At 50.7% G+C, this 21,924-nt stretch overlaps 1 protein-coding gene and 1 pseudogene across 1 annotated transcript; both read left to right on the top strand.

Annotated features, from left to right (window-relative positions):
• Nucleotides 1-12,084: 12,084 nt before the first annotated feature.
• LOC149432466 (U2 spliceosomal RNA) lies at nt 12,085-12,177 on the top strand (annotated as a pseudogene).
• Nucleotides 12,178-12,665: 488 nt separating this feature from the next.
• LOC149432465 (uncharacterized) lies at nt 12,666-17,911 on the top strand. Its single transcript, XM_089665181.1, has 3 exons — nt 12,666-12,753; nt 14,385-15,371; nt 16,080-17,911. Exons 1-3 carry the CDS (start codon nt 12,666-12,668, stop codon nt 17,468-17,470), a joined length of 2,466 nt encoding a protein of 821 aa, XP_089521307.1. The 3' UTR covers nt 17,471-17,911.
• The last annotated feature ends 4,013 nt before the right edge of the window (nt 17,912-21,924 follow it).

Raw genomic sequence — 21,924 nt, 5'->3', positions numbered from 1 at the left:
CAGAGACTGCGGACAGCACAGGGATGACCAGAGACTGCGGACAGCACAGGGATGACCAGAGACTGCGGACAGTACAGATGACTGCTGACCTTTGGGGAGGTGGGGAGCGGGTACCTGAATTTGACAGGTACCCGCTCTTACTTCCGCAGTTGTTCTTTGATCTTACCTGTTCCTCGATCCAGCCGCGCGCTGTCTTCCCGGCTTCTGTAATGGCGCTCGGCATGACAGCCGGGTGCCCAGTGCGCATGAGCAAGAAGCACTTGCGCTTTGTGATTGGTCCGGCGGCTTCTGGGATCTGTCATGTGTCCCAGGTACCGCCTTACCATTCACAAAAAGCACTGCTTCTTGTGCATGCGCACTTGGCACCCGGCTGTCATGCCCAGCGCCCACACTACAGAAGCCGGGAAGACAGCGCGCCGCTGGATAGAGGAACAGGTAAGGTCCCGCTGCAGAGCTGAGCGGCCGGCCCGGTATTCTGACACGGCCGCGGTGGAAATACCGGACCGGCCGCTCCATATTCGCTCCATAAGACACACTGACATGGAGGGCCGTATTAAACCGACCCTCGGGCCGTAAATGGCCCGCGGGCCGGACTTTGGACATGCCTGCTCTAGGGGATGTGGTTTTGCGCCATAATCATTCCAGCGCGCGACTGCGTTGTTTAAGATTTTTAGTGTGGTCGTTCTGCCAGGGTTGACGCGGTCGGGGTCTAATGCTACATGTGGTTAGGGGTGCTAAGGAGTCTAGGGCAGCTGATAGCGTGTTGTTATACACAGCAGTGGCCAGGTCAGGGCATGACACTGGAAGGAAGGATACTGTCATACAGACAGTCAGCTGCAGAGTGGAGAGGGGCTGGGTTCAGGTTGCGGAGGTTATGGCTGGTGAAGGTTTGACGTTTGGGGGGGGAGGTGTTAGAGGATGGGGAGATGGAGAAGGTAATGAGGTTGTGGTCAGAGAGAAGGAAAGGGGTGTTAGTGAGGTTGTGGGGGGTGCAGAGATGGGAGAAAACGAGGTCCAGGGTGTTCCCCTTGGTGTGGGTGGGGGACTGTGTGCACTGTGTGAGTGTAAATGAAGAGGTTAAGTGGAGGAGTTTGGATGTAGCCGGGTTGTTGACATTGAGAGGGATATTGAAGTCTCCAAGGATGATGGTGGGGAGCTCAGAGGAGAGGAAGAAGGGCAGCCAGGCGGAAAAGTCATCAAGGAAGCGGGATACGGGTCCAGGGGGCCAATAGATTACTGCAATCCTCAGAGGGGGAGAAGAGTCGGATGCAGTGGGCCTCGAAGAAGGAGAAGGATAGAGAGGATGGTTTGGTAGAACCTGGAAGTTGCTCAGCGGTGACAAGAGCATGCCGACTCCACCACCTCTACGACCGCTCGGTCTGGGTGAATGGGACCAGACGAGACCTCCATAGGAGAGTGCCGCAGGGGAGGTGGAGTCAGTGGCTTGGATCCAGGTTTCGGTGACCGCTAGGAGGTTGAGGGAGTGGGAGATAAATAGGTCATGGATGGCGGTGAGCTTGTTGCACACCGATCGGGCGTTCAGGAGTGCAACTGTGAGTGGAGGGGTGGGTGTGGGGACGAGGGGGACAGGTATAAGGTTGAGGGGGTTGCAGCGGTTTGTGTGAGTAGGAGGGTGCCTAGTGGGTGAGTGAGGTGGTGAGGGGCCAGGGTTCGGGGAGATGTCCCCGGCATTGAGGAGGAGAAGGAGGGTGAGAAAGGTGGCATGGGAGCGGAATGTGCAAGAGCATGTGGGTCTGTTAGTGGTAGCATGTGGGTCGGTGGGAGAGTGGAGTATCAGGAGGAGGTGGTGAGAACCGTAGTGGGGAGAGGGAAGTAGTGAGGGTCCAATGTAAAGTTGTTTTGAGGGGGTAGGGATCTAGAGGGAGGAGATTTTGTGAATGGAGGAGAGGAGTACGAGGAGGAGGAGTACAGGTGGCATATTAAGAGGGTGAGCGGAGTGCTGGTCAAATGAGGGAGGTGAAAAGTTTCACATCAGGGTGTATAGATGCGCAGAGTCTATCGAGCAGTGGCAGAGGAGTTCATCTGTGAGAGGGGAGGGAAAGTGGTGGGCAGCTGGGCCTGCTGCTGGCTAGTCACGGCAGTCTGTGGGTGTTGTAGGCTGGCATCTGGAGGTGATGTAGGGCACGGCGTCTGGAGGTGCTGTAAGGCACGGCGTCTGGAGGTGCTGTAGGGCACAGCGTCTGGATGGGGCTGTAGGGTGCGGCGTCTGGAGGTGCTGTGGGGCGCGGCATCTGGAGGTGTTGTAGGGCCCAGCGTCTGGAGGTGATGTAGGGCCCGGCGTCTGGAGGTGCTGTAGGGCCCGGCGTCTGGAGGTGCTGTAGGGCCCGGCATCTGGAGGCCGACATCAATAGGTTAGGCGTCGGTAGGTGCAGTAGGGCCCGGCGTCTGTGGGTATTGTGGGCCGGCGCTTGAAGGTGCTGTGGGCCACGCTTGTAAGTGCTGTGGGCCAGTGCTTGTGGGTGCTATAGAAGAAACATGTCAACGCTTATCAGATAAGGTAGTGGTAGGATATAATATTTAAACATGACTAAAATTGTCAAAAAGGCCTGAATATACAGTACCTTCAAAATAGGATTCATATGAAAGATATTTTTGCATCTACATGGAGAAGGAGGATTATGAAAGGAGGAAATGTTACTATTTACAATAACTAAACCCAGCATAAAAAAAAACCAATGACATAGCATAAAAAAGTTCATCATTCTGAAAAGCTCTACAGTAAAACAGTGATGTCTCTTCTCAAACTAGCTTCACTTTGGTCAAATTACACAAAGAGAGCAATAAAGAGGTCATACACAATTGAATTATTTGTATTTTAGAATGTTTCTATTTGTGATCAAAGACTTACCAGAACATGGCCTGTGACCAAGGTAACCTATAAGAAGTATCGTTTTTTTTGTAATCTCTAAAGTGTTAGCCCAGGACCAGGCATGAAAACTATAGGTACGGGTGGTGAGTTTAAATATTTGGCCTTATAATTTACTGTGTTTTGTTCTTTTGGGGAAAAAGTGAAAAGATGCATTTAAAATGCAAACCAGCTTGCCTGCTAAATTAAAGTTATACTAAAGGCTTAATTATTTCTTTTAATAACAAACATGTCATATTTACCTGCTCTGTGCAAGGGTTTTGCACATAGCAGCCCCGATTCTCCTCCTCTTTGGTCCCCTGCCATTGCTCTGGGCTCCTTCCCTCCCTGAGTGCCCCCATGGCACGTCGCTTGGTCTGGGGGCACTCGTGGGTGCTTGCTCCCGAGCCACACTCTGTGTATCTATAAGACCCTTGATAATGCAATTTATGATGAAAGACACACTAGGTGGAGCCGGAGGCTGTCACATCACGTATTTGCACATGCGCGCTCCTGCTTTCAGTGGAACATTGGTGAGGGAAGCCTGGCGGAGTTTTATATTGATTGTCTGTTATACAAGATTGTCTTGTGAGATATTTACCTTCCTTTTAATAAATGGTATATTAGATTTACACTATTGGAGTCCTCTCTTCTCTCCTATATATGAGCTTTATGTCACTACTACCTGTTCATGGGTGAAGAGTTGAAGTTGAAGTCTTTCATTATTATTATTATTATACAGTATTTATATAGCGGCAAAAAGGTTTGCTCAGCGCTGTACATTATAGTGGGGGTCATAACATGAGACAATACAGCAACAAACAATACATGAGGGGTTCGAGGGCCCTGCTCTTTCAAGCTTACAATCTAGGAGGGAGGGGATAGTGGTACAGGAGGAAGTGGCTGTGGGGGATGGAGTGGTAGGAGGAGTGGAGGAGATCGGCAGTTAGGTGAGGGTAGGGTAGGCTTCCCTGAAGAGATGGGTTTTCAGGGTGTGCCTAAAGGTGAGGAGGGTAGGTGACAGTCTGATGGATTGGGGTAGTGAGTTCCAGAGGATGGGGGAAGTCCTGGAGAAGTAATGCAGTTGGGCATGGGAGGTGGAGACCAGGGAGCTAGAAAGTAGGAGGTCTTGTGAGGAGCAAAGATTACGGGTTGGGTGGTATTTGGGTATCAGGTCGGTGAGGTAGTTTGGGGCAGCATTATGAATGGCTTTGTATGTCAGTGTTAGTAGTTTGAATTTGATGCATTGGGCAATCGGGAGCCAGTGGAGGGAATGACAGAGGGGGGTGGTAGAAGAGGAGCGCTTGGTAAGGTGGATGAGTCTGGCTGCTGAGTTCAGGATAGACTGAAGCGGGGATAGCCTGTGTTGGGGTAGGCCGGTGAGAAGGGAGTTGCAGTAGTCCAGACGTGAGATAATAAGGGAGTGAACGAGTTGTTTAGTAGTGTCTGTCTGGGGTTAGGAACGTACGTATTTTGGAGATGTTGCGGAGGTGGAGTCTGCATGAGTTTGCCAGCGATTGGACATGGGGTTGGAAGGACAGGTTTTGAGTCTAGAGTGACACCTAGGACTTTGGCTTGTGGGGTGGGACTGATGGTGGAATTGTTGGTCGTGATGGAGAGGGTGGGGGGGGGGGGCGCGGGCTGGGGGGAAAATTAGAAGCTCGGTTTTGGAAAGGTTCAGTTTGAGGAAGTAGAGCGACATTCAGTCTGATATGTCGTTCAGCAGGTGGGTGATACGGGCGAAGACTGAGGGGGTGAGGTGAGGGGTGGAGAGGTAAATTTGCGTGTCATCGGCGTAGAGGTGATAGTTGAAGCCGTGGGAGTGTATCAGTTTGCCGAGGGAGGAGGTATAGATGGAGAAGAGAAGGGGCCCAAGGACAGAGCCTTGGGGGACCCCAACAGAGAGGGGGAGAGAGGTGGAGGTGGTAGCTGTATAGGTAACGCTGAAGGAGTGTTGGGAGAGGTAGGAGGAGAGCCAGGAGAGAGCGGAGTCTCTGATGCCAAGGGAGTGTAGTTTATCAAGGAGGAGGGGGTGGTCAATTGTGTCGAATGCCGCGGAGAGGTCAAGGAGTAAGAGGACTGTGTAGTGGCCATTAGCTTTGGCGGTTAGCAGGTCATTAGTGATTTTGAGTAGGGCGGTTTCAGTGGAGTGTAGGAGACGGAAGCCAGACTGTAGTGGATCGAGAAGGTTGTTGTCAGTGAGGTGGGCATTTAGGTGATTGTAGACAAAGCGCTCAAGGAGCTTGGAAGTGAATGGCAGCAGGGAGATGGGTCTGAGGTTGTTCAGGTCAGTGGGGTGCAGGGGGGGTTTTTTGGGTATGGGGGTGATGTGCGCGTGCTTTAGGGGGGAGGGGAATGCGCCAGTAGAGAGGGAGAGATTGAAGATGTGGGTGAGGGAGCGTAGGATGGAGGGGGAGGGTGCCCGGAGGAGTTGTGTAGGGATAGGGTCAAGGGGGCAAGTGGTGAGGCGGGCTTCTGAGAAGACCTTGGTGACCTCCTCAGTGGTAGCAAGGCTGAAGGAGCGGAGTGTTGGGGAGGTTATAGTGTGCGGGATGTTAAGTGTGGTGGGGGGCAGGGCAGTTGCGAGGTCAGAGGAGGGGAGAGTTAGAGGGGTTATAATGGGAGAGAGGCTAGGTAGGAAGGTAGGCAGAGCATTGGCAATGTTCTTACGGATTGCGTCGATCTTATTTTGGAAGTGAATCGCAATCTCGTGGGCGGTGAGTGAGGTACTGGGTGGAGGTGGGGGGGAGAGTAGGGAGTTGAAAGTGGAGAAGAGCCGGCGAGGGCAGGAGGAGAGGGTGTTGATGAAGGTTACGAAGTAGGCTTGTTTGGTGGCGTGGAGGGAGGAGGTGTAGGTGAGGAAGGCGGATTTGTGGAGGGAGAATGCTCTAGGGCAGGGGTGTCCAAACTTTTTTCAAAGAGGGCCAGATTGGATGAAGTGAACATGGTGGAGGGCCGAACATTTTTTTAAACATTCTTTGAACCATTACAATTAAATGCAAATAAATTATTTTATGCCAAGTTACCGTATTTTTCGCCGTATAAGACGCACCTGACCATAAGACGCACCTAGGTTTTAGAGGCAGAAAACAGGAAAAAAAAAATTCTGAACTAATGGACTGCAGACACAGTACAGGAGATGACCAGAGACTGCGGACAGCACAGGGATGACCAGAGACTGCGGACAGCACAGGGATGACCAGAGACTGCAGACAGCACAGGGATGACCAGAGACTGCGGACAGCACAGGGATGACCAGAGACTGCGGACAGCACAGGGATGACCAGAGACTGCGGACAGCACAGGGATGACCAGAGACTGCGGACAGCACAGGGATGACCAGAGACTGCGGACAGTACAGATGACTGCTGACCTTTGGGGAGGTGGGGAGCGGGTACCTGAATTTGACAGGTACCCGCTCTTACTTCCGCAGTTATTCTTTGATCTTACCTGTTCCTCGATCCAGCCGCGCGCTGTCTTCCCGGCTTCTGTAATGGCGCTCGGCATGACAGCCGGGTGCCCAGTGCGCATGAGCGAGAAGCACTTGCGCTTTGTGATTGGTCCGGCGGCTTCTGGGATCTGTCATGTGTCCCAGGTACCGCCTTACCATTCACAAAAAGCACCGCTTCTTGTGCATGCGCACTTGGCACCCGGCTGTCATGCCCAGCGCCCACACTACAGAAGCCGGGAAGACAGCGCGCCGCTGGATAGAGGAACAGGTAAGGTCCCGCTGCAGAGCTGAGTGGCCGGCCCGGTATTCTGACACGGCCGCGGTGGAAATACCGGACCGGCCGCTCCATATTCGCTCCATAAGACACACTGACACACTGACATGGAGGGCCGTATTAAACCGACCCTCGGGCCGTAAATGGCCCGCGGGCCGGACTTTGGACATGCCTGCTCTAGGGGATGTGGTTTTGCGCCATAATCATTCCAGCGCGCGACTGCGTTGTTTAAGATTTTTAGTGTGGTCGTTCTGCCAGGGTTGACGCGGTCGGGGTCTAATGCTACATGTGGTTAGGGGTGCTAAGGAGTCTAGGGCAGCTGATAGCGTGTTGTTATACACAGCAGTGGCCAGGTCAGGGCATGACACTGGAAGGAAGGATACTGTCATACAGACAGTCAGCTGCAGAGTGGAGAGGGGCTGGGTTCAGGTTGCGGAGGTTATGGCTGGTGAAGGTTTGACGTTTGGGGGGGGAGGTGTTAGAGGATGGGGAGATGGAGAAGGTAATGAGGTTGTGGTCAGAGAGAAGGAAAGGGGTGTTAGTGAGGTTGTGGGGGGTGCAGAGATGGGAGAAAACGAGGTCCAGGGTGTTCCCCTTGGTGTGGGTGGGGGACTGTGTGCACTGTGTGAGTGTAAATGAAGAGGTTAAGTGGAGGAGTTTGGATGTAGCCGGGTTGTTGACATTGAGAGGGATATTGAAGTCTCCAAGGATGATGGTGGGGAGCTCAGAGGAGAGGAAGAAGGGCAGCCAGGCGGAAAAGTCGTCAAGGAAGCGGGATACGGGTCCAGGGGGCCAATAGATTACTGCAATCCTCAGAGGGGGAGAAGAGTCGGATGCAGTGGGCCTCGAAGAAGGAGAAGGATAGAGAGGATGGTTTGGTAGAACCTGGAAGTTGCTCAGCGGTGACAAGAGCATGCCGACTCCACCACCTCTACGACCGCTCGGTCTGGGTGAATGGGACCAGACGAGACCTCCATAGGAGAGTGCCGCAGGGGAGGTGGAGTCAGTGGCTTGGATCCAGGTTTCGGTGACCGCTAGGAGGTTGAGGGAGTGGGAGATAAAGAGGTCATGGATGGCGGTGAGCTTGTTGCACACCGATCGGGCGTTCAGGAGTGCAACTGTGAGTGGAGGGGTGGGTGTGGGGACGAGGGGGACAGGTATAAGGTTGAGGGGGTTGCAGCGGTTTGTGTGAGTAGGAGGGTGCCTAGTGGGTGAGTGAGGTGGTGAGGGGCCAGGGTTCGGGGAGATGTCCCCAGCATTGAGGAGGAGAAGGAGGGTGAGAAAGGTGGCATGGGAGCGGAATGTGCAAGAGCATGTGGGTCTGTTAGTGGTAGCATGTGGGTCGGTGGGAGAGTGGAGTATCAGGAGGAGGTGGTGAGAACCGTAGTGGGGAGAGGGAAGTAGTGAGGGTCCAATGTAAAGTTGTTTTGAGGGGGTAGGGGTCTAGAGGGAGGAGATTTTGTGAATGGAGGAGAGGAGTACGAGGAGGAGGAGTACAGGTGGCATATTAAGAGGGTGAGCGGAGTGCTGGTCAAATGAGGGAGGTGAAAAGTTTCACATCAGGGTGTATAGATGCGCAGAGTCTATCGAGCAGTGGCAGAGGAGTTCATCTGTGAGAGGGGAGGGAAAGTGGTGGGCAGCTGGGCCTGCTGCTGGCTAGTCACGGCAGTCTGTGGGTGTTGTAGGCTGGCATCTGGAGGTGATGTAGGGCACGGCGTCTGGAGGTGCTGTAAGGCACGGCGTCTGGAGGTGCTGTAGGGCACAGCGTCTGGATGGGGCTGTAGGGTGCGGCGTCTGGAGGTGCTGTGGGGCGCGGCGTCTGGAGGTGTTGTAGGGCCCAGCGTCTGGAGGTGATGTAGGGCCCGGCGTCTGGAGGTGCTGTAGGGCCCGGCGTCTGGAGGTGCTGTAGGGCCCGGCATCTGGAGGCCGACATCAATAGGTTAGGCGTCGGTAGGTGCAGTAGGGCCCGGCGTCCGTGGGTATTGTGGGCCGGCGCTTGAAGGTGCTGTGGGCCACGCTTGTAAGTGCTGTGGGCCAGTGCTTGTGGGTGCTATTGGGCCTGGCGTCCGTGGGAGCGCCTGTGGGTGTTGCAGGGTCCAGTGTCTGTGGGTGCTGTAAGATGTGTGACAGGGCTTGGGGCTGCGTGGTGGCGGGGCACAGGGGGCGGCTGTGTAGCATGCGGTGAGGAGCAGGGAAGCTGTTCTGGTGGTGGCAGCTGTGCGGGGGGTGGTGCTGTCGTGCGGGCCGCAGCTGCCTAGGTGGTGGTGCTGCTGCCGTGCGGGTTTCCTGGGGTGGTCCTTGGAGCCTTTTGCGTCGTTGGTTGCTGTCTGCCTGCGGTGGTCTCAGGAACGTTGCTTGGTTGCTTTCTGCTGTGGTCCCTGGAGTGCTGTTAGGCTGCTGCCTGCCTGCTGTGGTCCCCAAAGCCAGTGGAGAGGGCCAGGGGCTGCCAGGGTAAGACCACCTCACAGTGAGTCAGAGGGCAGGGGCCGAGGGGCGGAGCGGCAGCGTCGCGATTCGGCCCGATCATCTGTTGATGATCGGTTGGTGGCTATAGTCTCAGTCTTTCTAAGCTTTTGTTGACTTCTGTTATGACAGTCACAGGGCTTCTGATAAGCCTTTCTATTTATCAGTGTTCTGCTCGTGGTGTTTTCATTTACTTGACGTTGGTGAAGAGGATCATAATTTTTCTCATTATTTTCATGCATTGGGTGCCAGCCATTAACATTCTATGGACATTTTATGGTTTTGCTATCTATAAGACCCACAGAATGAGGCTCGGCCTTGCCCCAGCCCCTGCTCCCTCCTCACTAGCTGTAACTGACAGTAGCAGGAGACAATGGCTCCCACTGCTGTGTCTGAGATAATGAGGAGGCAGAGAGCTGGGACAGCAGTCGCCCTCATGCACTTTGCTGGATTGGGCTTGGGCACAGATATGTATTGGAGGCCTTGGGGGGAACTGCATACTGAAGTCATTCAGGCTTTAGAACTACTTTAATGGTATAGGTTGGCTTACCAGCATTGTATATTCACAACTAATTCCCTTTTTTTTGTATCCTACTATGTTGTGTTTAGCAACCAAAGGGTTATTTAGTGTGGTCTGGAACTCATAAAAAGTGTCAGTTTTTCTTAGACACTAAAAGGGCACCCTTCAAAAAGTCTCTCCCTCTTGGGTAAAGAAGGGGCTTTCCCTTCTATCTGAATGGATAATGGAAGTAAAATATATGGAACAATCTTTGGAAGTTACCATGTGAAAGGGTAAGGTCTTTCAAGAGTTTTTCTTACTGTTAATTTCTACCTTAAAATGGAAAATCGAAATTTCTTGCTAGGTTTATGAACTATGGAACCTCATCATAATGGGTTAATTCAAAATGTGTATCCATTTTTATTGCATACAAATGCAATTTATGTAGAAATCCGTTGATTTTGATGCTTTGTTAACTGGCCTGGATTTGTTTTGCAGGAGGATTCATGAACCCAACCTGAAAATTGTGAACTGTGAACACAATGTCCAAACCCCACTGAAGTCTGTGGGAGTTGAATCTTGTAATTTTCAGCAAGGGGAGGGTCTTTGTAATAATCCTTATATACACGGTTATTTAAAATAATTCCTTACACCTGCACATAAATTGGAGCACCTGTATGATGTAAAAAAAAAATTTTGCTAATAAATACAGATCCTTTCCTGCTGGTTTATGTATGTAAACAAAGTGGCCAGGGAAAGTGAATTGGTATTTCCAATGCTATGTGCCTCTTACCTTTTCTTTTTGTTTGTTTTGCACAGGGTTTCGATAAAAATCAATACCAAACTCCTATCTAGGGTAGGGTTCAGGTATGAATTTTGCATTTTTTGTTCATTTGTTTTCTTTTTCTTCTGCAGAACATGTGGCCTGGTAAATGTCAATGGAGGAGGGGGGAGGCAAGTAAAAAATTTAAAAAAAAATGATGTAGGGTCCCCCCTAAAGTCCATACCAGACCTTTATCTTTACGCTAGGAAAAAAAAAGTGGGTTCCCTCCCTAAAATCCATGCCAGACCATTATCAAGGGAAGGGTTGAAGCCATGAAATAGAGGCTGGAAGACACAAGCAGTCCCTTCCCCAATAGGAGCAACCCTTCCCCACCATACCCTTCTTTTTTTCTCCTTAGTAAAAATAGAAATATACAACTAGTATATTGTAGTGTAGTCCATTTATCCAACAAATGAAAACTCATTTGGCCAAGATGCTGGTGGTGTAGTTACTACAATAGTAGTTAGCCAATTATAACTCCTTATGGAAATGTATGGTGTGTACCACTATTACTTTGTCCCAGTGCAGTCTCTGTATTAAACAGTATGCACACAGTGTAGGTAATGTGACACATCAGACGATCATGCCATGTGGAGCAAAAGCTACAGCCAAGAAAATTTTTGTTCTTTTATGACTCGCTTAGTCTATGGCAGCAACACCACACTGTAATAATAAGGACAGCAAAAGGTAACACCAGTATGAATTGTCAGGACGATCTCCTTGACCATTTGGTAATGTGTACTGTGTACTTTGCAGTAGAAAATATTGAACCACCACTATTTCTATGTCCCAGTGCTGTTCTGCATAGTATGCACAAAATATTATTAATGTAGAAAACTATCTGGTATTCTCACTATGTGGATGCCAGTACTGACACTAGGAGCAGTAGCTACTGCCAAGGACATTATATTTCTTTCATGACCCAATTAGTCTATGACAGCAACAATACAACTAAATAACAATAGCCAAATAACCACTAGCAAATGGCAGGGGCATTTTTTTTTCCACAGAAAAAACCTAGCCTTCAGAATTCCCATGTTGCTGAAGATTACTGTATACATTCCAGGTTCCTGCAATTAAGCACTTTTATGGACAAGTTTTGACAAAAGTTTAAGCTCCAATGATTGACATCCAAGAAGCCAGAAGCAAACTTCACACAAATGTCACAACTTCTACTGACAGCGTGAACATGTAGACTTAAAATGCAAGATAGCCCCACCCCCATCCACAGCCTAGTATTTCACAGTTCACAACTCTATAGGACTCTTTGATAAACCCTAAATAAAAGCCTGGTGAATGTTAAGACACCTAGATAAGGCATGTGCTTGAAAAGGTTTACTTACAGCTCTTGTCTTGGCCACCAAGCATTCATAGCATCTTCAGGCCTGATCTAATTAAAATCAGACAAATGTACTGCTTTCAGAAAGATAATGATGCTATGCAAAATGTATTCAGACTAATCTTACTATAGACAAGTCACACCATTAGAAAGATAGCATACCAATAACAGCTCACAGGAAGATGTGCACTCATTTAAAAGAAGCTGCTATAGACGCTGAGCAATACGCAAATTAAAAGGTTTAGGCTTTGTTCACACTGATGCAATGGGGGATAGGCACAGGAGTTGCTGCATTTCCCACATTGCACTGTGCTTGTGTCAATTAAAAGTTAGCACCCCATAAGCAGGTTGCACATTTGCCTGAAGGTTATCGCTTCTCGGCCTTTTGGCTAAGATCAAGTGTAGTATCGACCTTGCCTTTAGGGGTGTCCCGGCTTCCAGCTAGGACGTTGAGAAACACTTGCATCTATCCAAGCCATTTGGTCTGTGTGGGGTACCCTCTTCTCGGCCTTGTAGGATCGTCGGTTAAATCCGGCTTCACCTACTTGCTGCTATTGGGTTTGAGGCTTAGCCCCCACACAGAACGAGTTTGTGATCTTCCCCCCCCTTGTTCACTCTGCGTTACTACCTCCGGGCAGTAGACGCTCAATAGCCTTTTCAAAGGCTAAGCAAGCGAGAGTGAAGCCGCCGAGGAAGAAGAAGAAGGAGAAGGAACCCGACCAAGATCCCTGGGAAGCCCTTCTGAACTCCTCTGCGCCAAGATGGGGAAGAAACAGACCGTGAAGAAGCCACAGAACACCACCACCGCCAAGACCCCGGGAGATGCCGCCTCCGCCTCCACCTCCACCCCAGACCGCTCCGGCCCTGCAGACGGTCTCCCTCCCTTGGAGCCCTGGATGAAGCAGACAGTCGTGCTGCGGCTGAAAGAGGTGGATGGCAGAATCCCGGAAATGACCCCGGAAGTCTTCGGCAAGAAGATGATACTCGAGCAGGGATTTAGCAAGGCAGAGACCCTGTCGGTGCAGTCCTTTGTGAGAGGTATGTTCCTGGTCACCTTTGTCTCACTACAGGTGTGCAGAAGGTACTGGGAGGCAGTGAAGACCGCTGGACCCGACTCCCTCTTCCGGAAGTTCGCTGCGAACTCTCCCATTCAAAGGGACGAAAGAAGGATCACGGTGTCCATGAGGAACCCTCACGTCCCCGGCAGAGACATAGCCACCTACCTCCAAAGGTTTTGTGTCGTGTTGAAGGACCCAGTCCGGATACTAGACACCAACGGCTTCTGGACTGGTAAGTGGGCAGTGTTTTGCAGGCTACTAAGAGATCGTCCCGCTGGAGATCTCCAACACCTGCAACAATGCTTCTCCCTGGGATCGTCATCAGGACTCCTACACTACCCGGACCTACCCCAGTCATGCCGCAAGTGCGGCCAGCCGGGGCACGAGGGTAAGGAATGCAGTGTGCTTTCTTGTAGGTTCTGTAGGTCTGCAGGTCACGAGACCAAGGATTGCCCAAGGTCCAGAACCTGCAACCTCTGTGGACGGTCCGAGCACGTCTACAGAGACTGCCCAGAAAGAAGCAGGACGTACGCCGGGGCCCTGAGCAAGGGCCCGGCCACCAAACCAGCGCCACAAAAGCCTCCAAAGGACCCGGGTAAGAGGAACCCCCCCCAGGCCCCAGGTACCCCTGCCCCTGGTCCCCCTGCCCCTGGTCCCCCTGGTCCCCCTGCCCCTGGTCCCACTGCCCCTGGCCCCCCTGCCCCTGGTCCCCCTGCCCCTGGTCCCCCTGCCCCTGCCCCCCCTGCCCCTGGTCCCCCTGCCCCTGGTCCTCCCGCCCCTGGCCCCCCCGCCCCTGGCCCCCCTGCCCCTACCCCTGGTCCCTCTGCCCCGGCCCCCGGCCCCTCGGCCCCTGGTCCCCCTGCCCCTACCCCCCCCTGCCCCCCTGCCCCTGCCCCGGTCCCACCCCCCCCGGACCTGTCCTCCCAGGAGGACTTCCCGCCCCTTCCCCCTGTTACCCCTGTCAGCAACTCTGCGGCGGGGTACAGGAAGCGGAAGAAGGAGCAGGCCAGCCCGGCGGCGGAGGACACCTCCTCTGCCACCAAGCGACCTGCCGTCCTCCAGAATGTCGCAGGCCCCGACCCCGTGGGGGAGGACCTCGACACGCTGGAGGAAGAAGAGGTGGAGGAAGAGATGGCTCTGACCCAGTCGGAGCCAGATCTCTCCACCGACTTCAATGAGGTCCTCAACGAGGTCCTCAATCAGATTGGTCTGGGCCAGGACACTTGTCAGGCTGCAGAGGTCACAGAGGTCGCCCCCCCTCCCCAGGGGAGGTAGGCACAGCCCCTGCCGACTAACCCCTTCATCTCTTTCCCATGATGGCTGAGATATCTATCTTTTCCATTAATGTGAGGAGCATAAAGGACGTGTCTAGGAGGCAGACTGTGCTGACCTTTCTTTCCACACAGCAGAGTGATGTGTACATGCTTCAGGAGTGCGCACTTCCCCCTCTGAGGAGGTACACTCATTTGTCCTCCCAGTGGACCCATGGTCCCTCCTACTGGTCTGGGGGTGGCGATTGCAAGTCTGCAGGGGTTGCGGTTCTTATCCGGGGAGGACGTTTCACTGTTGACTCCGTCCATGAGCTCGTCTGTGGCCGCCTTCTGGTCATAGATGGTTCGTGGGCGGGGGAGCCCGTTAGGCTCATCAACGTGTACGCCCCTCCGGAGAAGAACGCGCGGCTGGAACTTTTCCAAACCCTGCGGACGCAACTCGCCACAACGAGAGCAGTAGTAATCGGCGGTGACTTTAACTGTCCGATAGAGGAGGATGGGCGCAGCTCCAGCATATACGCAAAACTCGACGTCACCTCGAAGCTGCTCCGAGAGATGATTGCAGAGGCTTCCCTGCGAGACGCAGTGGGATCCGTGGGGCGCGGTTCCGTGAACTACTCATGGAGCCGCCCCGATGGATCCGTGCGCTCCAGGATTGACTTTGTGCTCACCTCCAGGGCAGTTAGGCACCGCGGGTTCTCCATGGTTCCCTGCTTTTTCTCTGACCACAGGGCCATTCACTTTCAAGGTGATCTGGGAGAGGGCTTTGCCCCGGGCCCAGGCTCCTGGAAGCTGAATTGCACCCTGCTGGGCGATGAGGAACTGCTAGAGGAGCTCAGGGAAATCTACGGTGCCTGGCGAGAGGAGAAGGCTTTCTTTCCTAAGGTCAGCGACTGGTGGGAGTTCGTGAAAGTCAAGCTGCGCAGCTTCTTTCAGGCCAGGGGACGCCAGCAAGTGTGTGCCAGGAGGAAGGAACTCAGGAGGCTGCAGCGTCAGCTGCAGTCCCTGCAGGACCTTCACCACTGTGGCTGGGACGTGAGGCAAGACCTGGAGGACACCAAGAAGTGCTTGAAAAAGCACTTTGAGGAAGAATCCAGGCACATTGTCTTCCGTGCCAAAGTGGAGCATCTCGAGAAAGGTGAGAAGTGTAACTCTTTCTTTTTCAGGAAACTCCACTCAGGACACACACCCCTGTCGGAGCTGCGTGACAAGACTGGAACACTCCAGAAGGGGAAGGAGGCCGTGATGGAAGTGGTCAGCGACTACTACTCCGACCTCTACTCTCCTAAAGAAACGAACTCGGAAGCGGCCGACAGGTTCTTGTCAGGTATCTCTAACACTATTGATCCTGCAGGTTTGTCGGCCACCAACGCCCCCTTGACGTTGGAGGAACTGCACTCTGCCGCTAAATCCTTTAGGCAAGGCAGGACCCCGGGCTGCGACGGTCTCCCAGCGGAGCTTTATGTAGCGCTGTGGGATCTCGTGGGCCCGGACCTGCTCGAGCTGTACGAGGAGATGGTGGTGGAGGGCAAGATGCCTCCTTCGTTGAGGGAGGGGATGATCACGATCCTGTACAAGCGTAAGGGGGAGAGATGTGACTTGAAAAATTGGCGTCCCATCTCTCTTCTGAACGTGGACTACAAGATCCTCGCCAAGGTCATGGCGAACAGACTGAAGGCTGTCATCGGACAGATCATCAACCCGGATCAGACTTGTGGCATTCCTGGCCGCAGGATTGCGGACAGCCTAGCGCTTGTCCGGGACACGGTCCAATACATCAAGGACCGCCGTGTGCACGCGGCCCTGGTCAGTCTTGATCAGGAGAAGGCCTTTGACCGTGTCTCCCATGGGTTTATGTGCAGAGCCCTGCGCAGGTTTGGTCTCGGGGAAATGTTTTGTTCATATGTTGACATCATGTATAATGACATCTGTAGTTCCGTGCAGGTGAACGGCTGGAAGACTGACCCCTTCCCGGTTCTCTCCGGGGTCAGACAAGGCTGTCCTCTCTCACCTCTGCTTTTTGTTTGCTGTATAGAGCTCTTCGCCGAATGCATCAGACGGAATCCAGAGATCGGGGGAATCACCGCACCGGGACCAGACAGACGGGAAGTGAAGTGCTCGCTCTACATGGACGACGTGACGGTGTTCTGTGCCAACCAGCGCTCCATCGACCTGCTCGTCCAGACCTGCGAGGACTTCGGCCAAGCTTCGGGGGCAAAGGTCAACTGCGGGAAGTCGGAAGTCATGCTCTTCGGAAAGTGGTTCCTGCCTTCTTCTGCATCCATGCCCTTTGGCATCAAGACAGACTTCATGAAGATTTTGGGAGTTTGGTTTGGTGCCGAGGGCGCAGCCCTGAAGTCTTGGGAGGAGAGACTGGCCAAGATGCGCCAAAAGTTTGGACTCTGGAGCCTCAGAGACCTCACCATCGAAGGGAAGACACTGGTACTCCGCAGCGAGATTCTCCCTGTGTTGCAGTACCTCGCCCAGGCCTGGCCCCCCCGGGTCAACACCTGCAAGGCCATCACCAGGGCGGTGTTTCACTTCATCTGGGGCTCCAAGATGGACAGAGTGAAGCGGGCAGTCATGTTCAAGGAACCCCTCAAGGGCGGTAAGGGCGTGCCCGACATCGCCACCCAGCTGAGGGTGTTCTTTGCTTGCAACTGCGTCCGCAGAACTTTGCCAAGAAGGACTACGGACTCTGGCGGGAACGCAATGTCTCGCTTCTTCCTGTTGCCTCTCTGGAGGTCCCTGGGGTGGGACACCTGGGATAGTTCCATCCCCTACAACTGGGACACTCCTTGGTTCTACTTGGATACCTTCAAGTTCATCAGGGAGCAAGGGCTGCAGGGAGTCAAGCCGGACTTGTGGAAGCCAAAGACCATCTACAAGCTCATCCGAGCCAGCGACATTTTGGAGTCGGTTCCAGGCCTGCCTTCAGACACCTGCAAGGTGGTCTGGAGGAATGTTTCTTCTAACATCCTCACCAACAGGCACAAAGACCTGGCATGGATGGCTATCCAGGGGGGACTGCCTCTCAGGACATTTATGCATGCCAGGAACCTGAGCAGATACAGACACTGCCCCTTCTGCATCACCCATGAGGAAACGTCGTATCACGTTTTCTGGGAGTGCTCATTTGCTCAGGCCCTGTTGGGGGCCCTGGAACCTGAACTCAAGGACTTTGTGCCACAGACAGCCATCACTCACTTTGGGGTTTTGAATGGGCTGTTCTGTGGAACTTTTTCTTTGGAGGACATTGACGGCGCCTGGCGGGTGCTGTGCTGTTTCAAGGACGCTTTATGGTGCGCCAGAAAGCGCCTCACACTCCAGCGGGAGAGGATGTCCATTGAGGACTGTCGCAGACTGATCCTCAGTCTGCTCAGAGACTATTCCTTGTTGGACTTTAAGGAGGAAGAGGACGTCTGAAGATTTCCCCCTTCCCCCTACTCCCCCTTGCGTGTCTTTGTCCCTTCAATAAAGCTTCGGGCCTGTGTTTCCCCCTCCCCTCCCCTTCCACCCCCCCCCCCCCCACACACCCGATGCCTATTGTTGACAGTGTTTTTCTTTTCAGTTATCGTTTTCGTGCATGACATAGTGACTAGGAAATGTATATCGTATTAGGATGCTACAGTTTTTGGGGTAAGCGGCGTCATGCATGACGTGGTGATCCGGGGGATTCATCCTCCGTGCACATCACGTCAGGCATCATACCGCTGAGCGAATGTATTTATTGGCCTGAATGTATTTATCGTATGTTTGGAACTGTATTGCTATGTGGTGCGCTGCGTCGCAGTACAGGGTGAGATGTACCCCGATTACACGTAACATGTTGTTTTTGATGCTTATGCAATAAAAGTATCTTTTCAATCAAAACTAAATAACAATAGCAGCATGCAGTGACACCAGCGTGTTCTTTATGTCTTGTTAGTAAAAGTCCTTAGAGTTAGTAACAGCAATGTGGCTATCCTCTACTTGCCCTTGTCTCTGTCATATATGTAAAGTAAAGGACTGCCATGTACTATACTATACTGTACCTTACACGCATAGTAGAAAGTCATGTATATATGGTTGCTGGGAGCTGTACATTAACAAAAAACTTGCTAGTTTCCCTTTTTTCAACTGGGTAACAATATACGCAACAATGGCAACAACATAATCACTCAACTACATTTGTTTGCTGAGTTCTGTGCTCATTGGCTACTAGTGTATACATATCGTGATAGTGAGAGGCCCTGTCTCTGTGAGAATATAGGAAAATGTGACACAGGATTTGCATTAAGGGTTAATGCGATGTTCCAGATTATTGTTTCTGAGCAGAGAAAGCTGTGTTTTTGGCAAGATTCTGTAGTTCTGGATCAGAACTTTCAATCCTGTATCCGAGTTTTACCAGATGCCTGCAACCTGTCTAAGTGCACAGGTGTGCAGGGTGGTTATACAGTATACTCAGGTCTAAGGATAGCTCAGAGCTCCCAGTTTGGAGACTGCTCCCAGTGTGAGCAACTGAAGGTCTCACCCAGGGGTCAGAGGGCCCCAGCCAGAAGCCAAAAGACAGAGGGTCTCACCGAGGAGACAGAGGTGCCCCAGCCAGAAGTCAATGGACAGAGGATTTCACAGAGTGGTCAGAGGTGCCCCAGCTAGAAACCAAGAGACAAAGGGTCTCATCGAGGGGGTCAGAGGTGCTCCAGCTAGAAGCCAAGAAATAGAGGGTCTCACCGAGGGGTCAGAGGTGCCCCAGCCATAAACTGAGAGACAGAGGATCTCATGAGGGGTCAGAGACAGCAGGTCTCGTTCCAGGAGTCAGGTCGGCTCCTATTGGAGTGTCAGCAGAACCCCAATCCATAGGTCAGAGGTGGGAAGTGCAGCACGGCGCTGCGACTAAAGGCTAAAAGAGCCAAGTGATCGAGTAGAGCTGAACAACACAATCAGACGGACTGGTAAGAGGAGCAGTGGTGCTGCCAACAAGCAAGCTACGTGCATATTGCTGTGGAAGAAACCCCTGTGTGGACAATTGATGTGCACGTGAACTTTCTGTTTATGGAATAAAAGTGGACTGCCCTAAAATAAATTTTTTGACTGGCGCAACTCATAGTAAATGCACCTACCGCTTGAGTTTAATCTCCCCAATACCATTATATATATACGTATATATAGAGAGAGAGATTGGGGGGGGGGGGCTACATTTACACAGGGAATAGCAAAACCCATCTTTTGACTTGACAAAAAATAAATAATAATCCAGAAATTAGGCTTTTAAAAACTTAGTCCACAGATAGAAATTTCAAGATAAAGAGTAATAATCAAATTTGCAAAAAAATTATAAAAAAAATTATAAAATTAAACTGTTGTCTTTAAACAATAGACTGTTTTAATATCAAGTACTATAAAAAACATTTTTTTTTATAATAAAAAATCTGAAAAAATATAAGGGACACTAAAGGTTATTGCATATGTTATGTTGGTCAGATGACCACATATGGTATGCGATACTGAAAATGTCAATTCACTATTGCTAATATGCGCTATTTACCACAAATAGCAAAAACACTTAGTAAATGCCACATAAAAAACCTTAAAGTAAATTCACAAAAGGAAATAAATAAATAAATGTATGCAGTAATTAAGTAGTGGTCAAGGCATGAGGTATGTACTGGTTGTTAGGGGCTGGAAGTTAAAAATTAAGAAATAAAACAGCATGAGGGGGCCCTGAATCCATACCAAGTCCACAGGGTTTGGTATGGATTTTGGGGGGGACCCCACGCTTTTTTTTATTTCGGTGTGTGGGTTCCCCCCAAGATCCCTACCATACCTGAAGGGCTTGGTATGGATGGGGGGGACCCCATGGCATTTTAAATTTTTAATTGCTGGCAATTCTTTTTTTTTGTTTTCAGTTGTCAGCAGGTAATCCGCTGACAGCTGCTGACTTGTTACATTACTGCATGTTTTCACTACTAAAATACCGCATGACTAACTCATGCGGTCTTTTAGTAGCTTTTTTAATGAATGCCAACATTTTTTTTTTAAATGCCAGTTGGATGCGGTAAGGTACTGCTTTGTGAACTGTCCCCATTGTCATAAAAATACTGTGATTGTGCATGACTGTTGCATTGATGCTTCCACTGTTACCAACAAGGGTGGCTTTATTGGGTTGATAATGTCATTTCTTGTGAAGGTTAACAGACTTTCTCAGCTTTATGTTATAAAATGGGATATGGCAAAAAAAAAACCTTTATGCTGTTTATTTATATTTATTCAAATGTATGCAAATATTTATTTAAAATGACCACAGCCAGAGAGACAAGAGGATCACCCTAGGATCACCCAGCAGGTGACTAGTCCCATAATAGTCCCATAATGTCTGAGTAAAGTGGAGCCAGAACAGGGCTCCTTTTATATTGTGGTCCCTTTGTTCCAGAAGACTCTCAACTTCCCACAATGAAATTCAGATTTACATTTCATGACTTGACCTTGATACCTTTAAGTTCATAAATATAAATACAATGGCTAAAATGCTTGTGTCCATCTCATATACTACTATGTATGCAACAGATGTTCCAACTCAGTGTGGGTACTAATGAGGCGCATAATAATTGCCCAATAAAAAGAGGGTTATGTTTACATCACGTTGTCTATACACAACATATATTTACATTATTAAGCATCCTGGAGGTGTTAGATTTAAAAGGCAGCATTATGTACAGCAGTTTCAGGGTTGGGCACACTGAAACTACATTTTGTACCTAGAGTGTGCCAGTTGATTTTACATAAATGTATAGGGAATCTAAGCAAAGAGTGCATGGCAGGTCAGTCATGTGTGTCTATCAGTGCTTGAGTTAATGTACAAAGTAACAAAGTAATACTGAATTTGTTGTGGGTGCTGTTTATTTTGGACAAAGACCTGCTTCATCCAGATCAAGGGTTGAAAGCTCTTAGGATTGGTTCATCCCAGCAGCTGCATAGTGTGAGATCACTACAGTGAAGATGCTCTGAGCTCGGCAGATCACACTGTTTCCTTTTTTTTTTTCTGTAAACGAACTCTATTGAGATGTCACAAAGTTCAATTGCCAGCCGTGGGGTTTGAGGAAGTGGATTTCCTATCACTGCGCAATGCTGATAAAAAGTACTGCATACAGTACTTTTTCTCACAGCACTGAGTCCCCACTATGAACCGGGAAAATAGGAGTCCAGGCATTTTTCCATGTCCATGCAGTGGGATTGCACTGGAATAGCTGCCCAAGGCAGTCCCACCAAGTATGGTGTGAATATACCCTAAAGGCTTGTGTACACTAGCAGTGCCCATTAAAGCCTGGTACACACAGTGAGAATATTGGAGGAATGATTGTCCGATTTTTGTGCATTCTAGTCTCATATAAAAAATGAAGAGGTTACTAGGTTACTAAAGTTCTGAAAATTCAGAATACAACTTCAGAAGTGATGTAATGTGTTGTATTGTATTGTAATGTATTCTTTCGTTTCTGAGCGTTCGTGGTCTTGCTTTTCTGATTCTTTTCTGACGAATACTGTACCGACTAAATGAAAGTCATATGATCTGGTAGCGTACGAAAAAAAAAATGTTGTTTTTGTCCCTTCAAATCATTTTGGATGAAAGCTGCGTACTAACGATCATATTTTCATACAGTCGCTTAGAAAGCAGTATTTTTCATCCAATTTTCTGATCATGTGTACTAGGCTTAACCACATTGCAACCGCGCTATAGCCGAAAGACGGCTACAGTTCAGTTGTCCAGTTATGGGAGGGTGTCATATGACGTCCTCCTAGAATGCACCCCCCACGCATCCCCAGCAGCGCGCACCAGCGCTGTCAATGATAGCTATGTCCTGCAGACACAGCTGATCACATGACTAGGTAAAAGGCCTTTTAGC

The sequence above is a fragment of the Staurois parvus genome, unplaced genomic scaffold (genome assembly GCF_062004578.1).
Source record: "Staurois parvus isolate SC_StPar_1 unplaced genomic scaffold, SC_StPar_1.0 ptg002140l, whole genome shotgun sequence".
Classification (NCBI taxonomy): domain Eukaryota; kingdom Metazoa; phylum Chordata; class Amphibia; order Anura; family Ranidae; genus Staurois; species Staurois parvus.
This window is presented reverse-complemented; position numbering and strand designations above follow the sequence as displayed.

What these genes read in the sequence shown, in the direction of transcription:
- LOC149432465 (XM_089665181.1), top strand. Translation starts at nt 12,666, where the DNA reads ATGACCCCGGAAGTCTTCGGCAAGAAGATGATACTCGAGCAGGGATTT. An exon ending in GGTGCAGTCCTTTGTGAGAG is followed by an intron (nt 12,754 to 14,384) that starts GTATGTTCCTGG and finishes TTCTGGTCATAG; the next exon opens with ATGGTTCGTGGGCGGGGGAG. An exon ending in GGCCGACAGGTTCTTGTCAG is followed by an intron (nt 15,372 to 16,079) that starts GTATCTCTAACA and finishes TTTGCTGTATAG; the next exon opens with AGCTCTTCGCCGAATGCATC.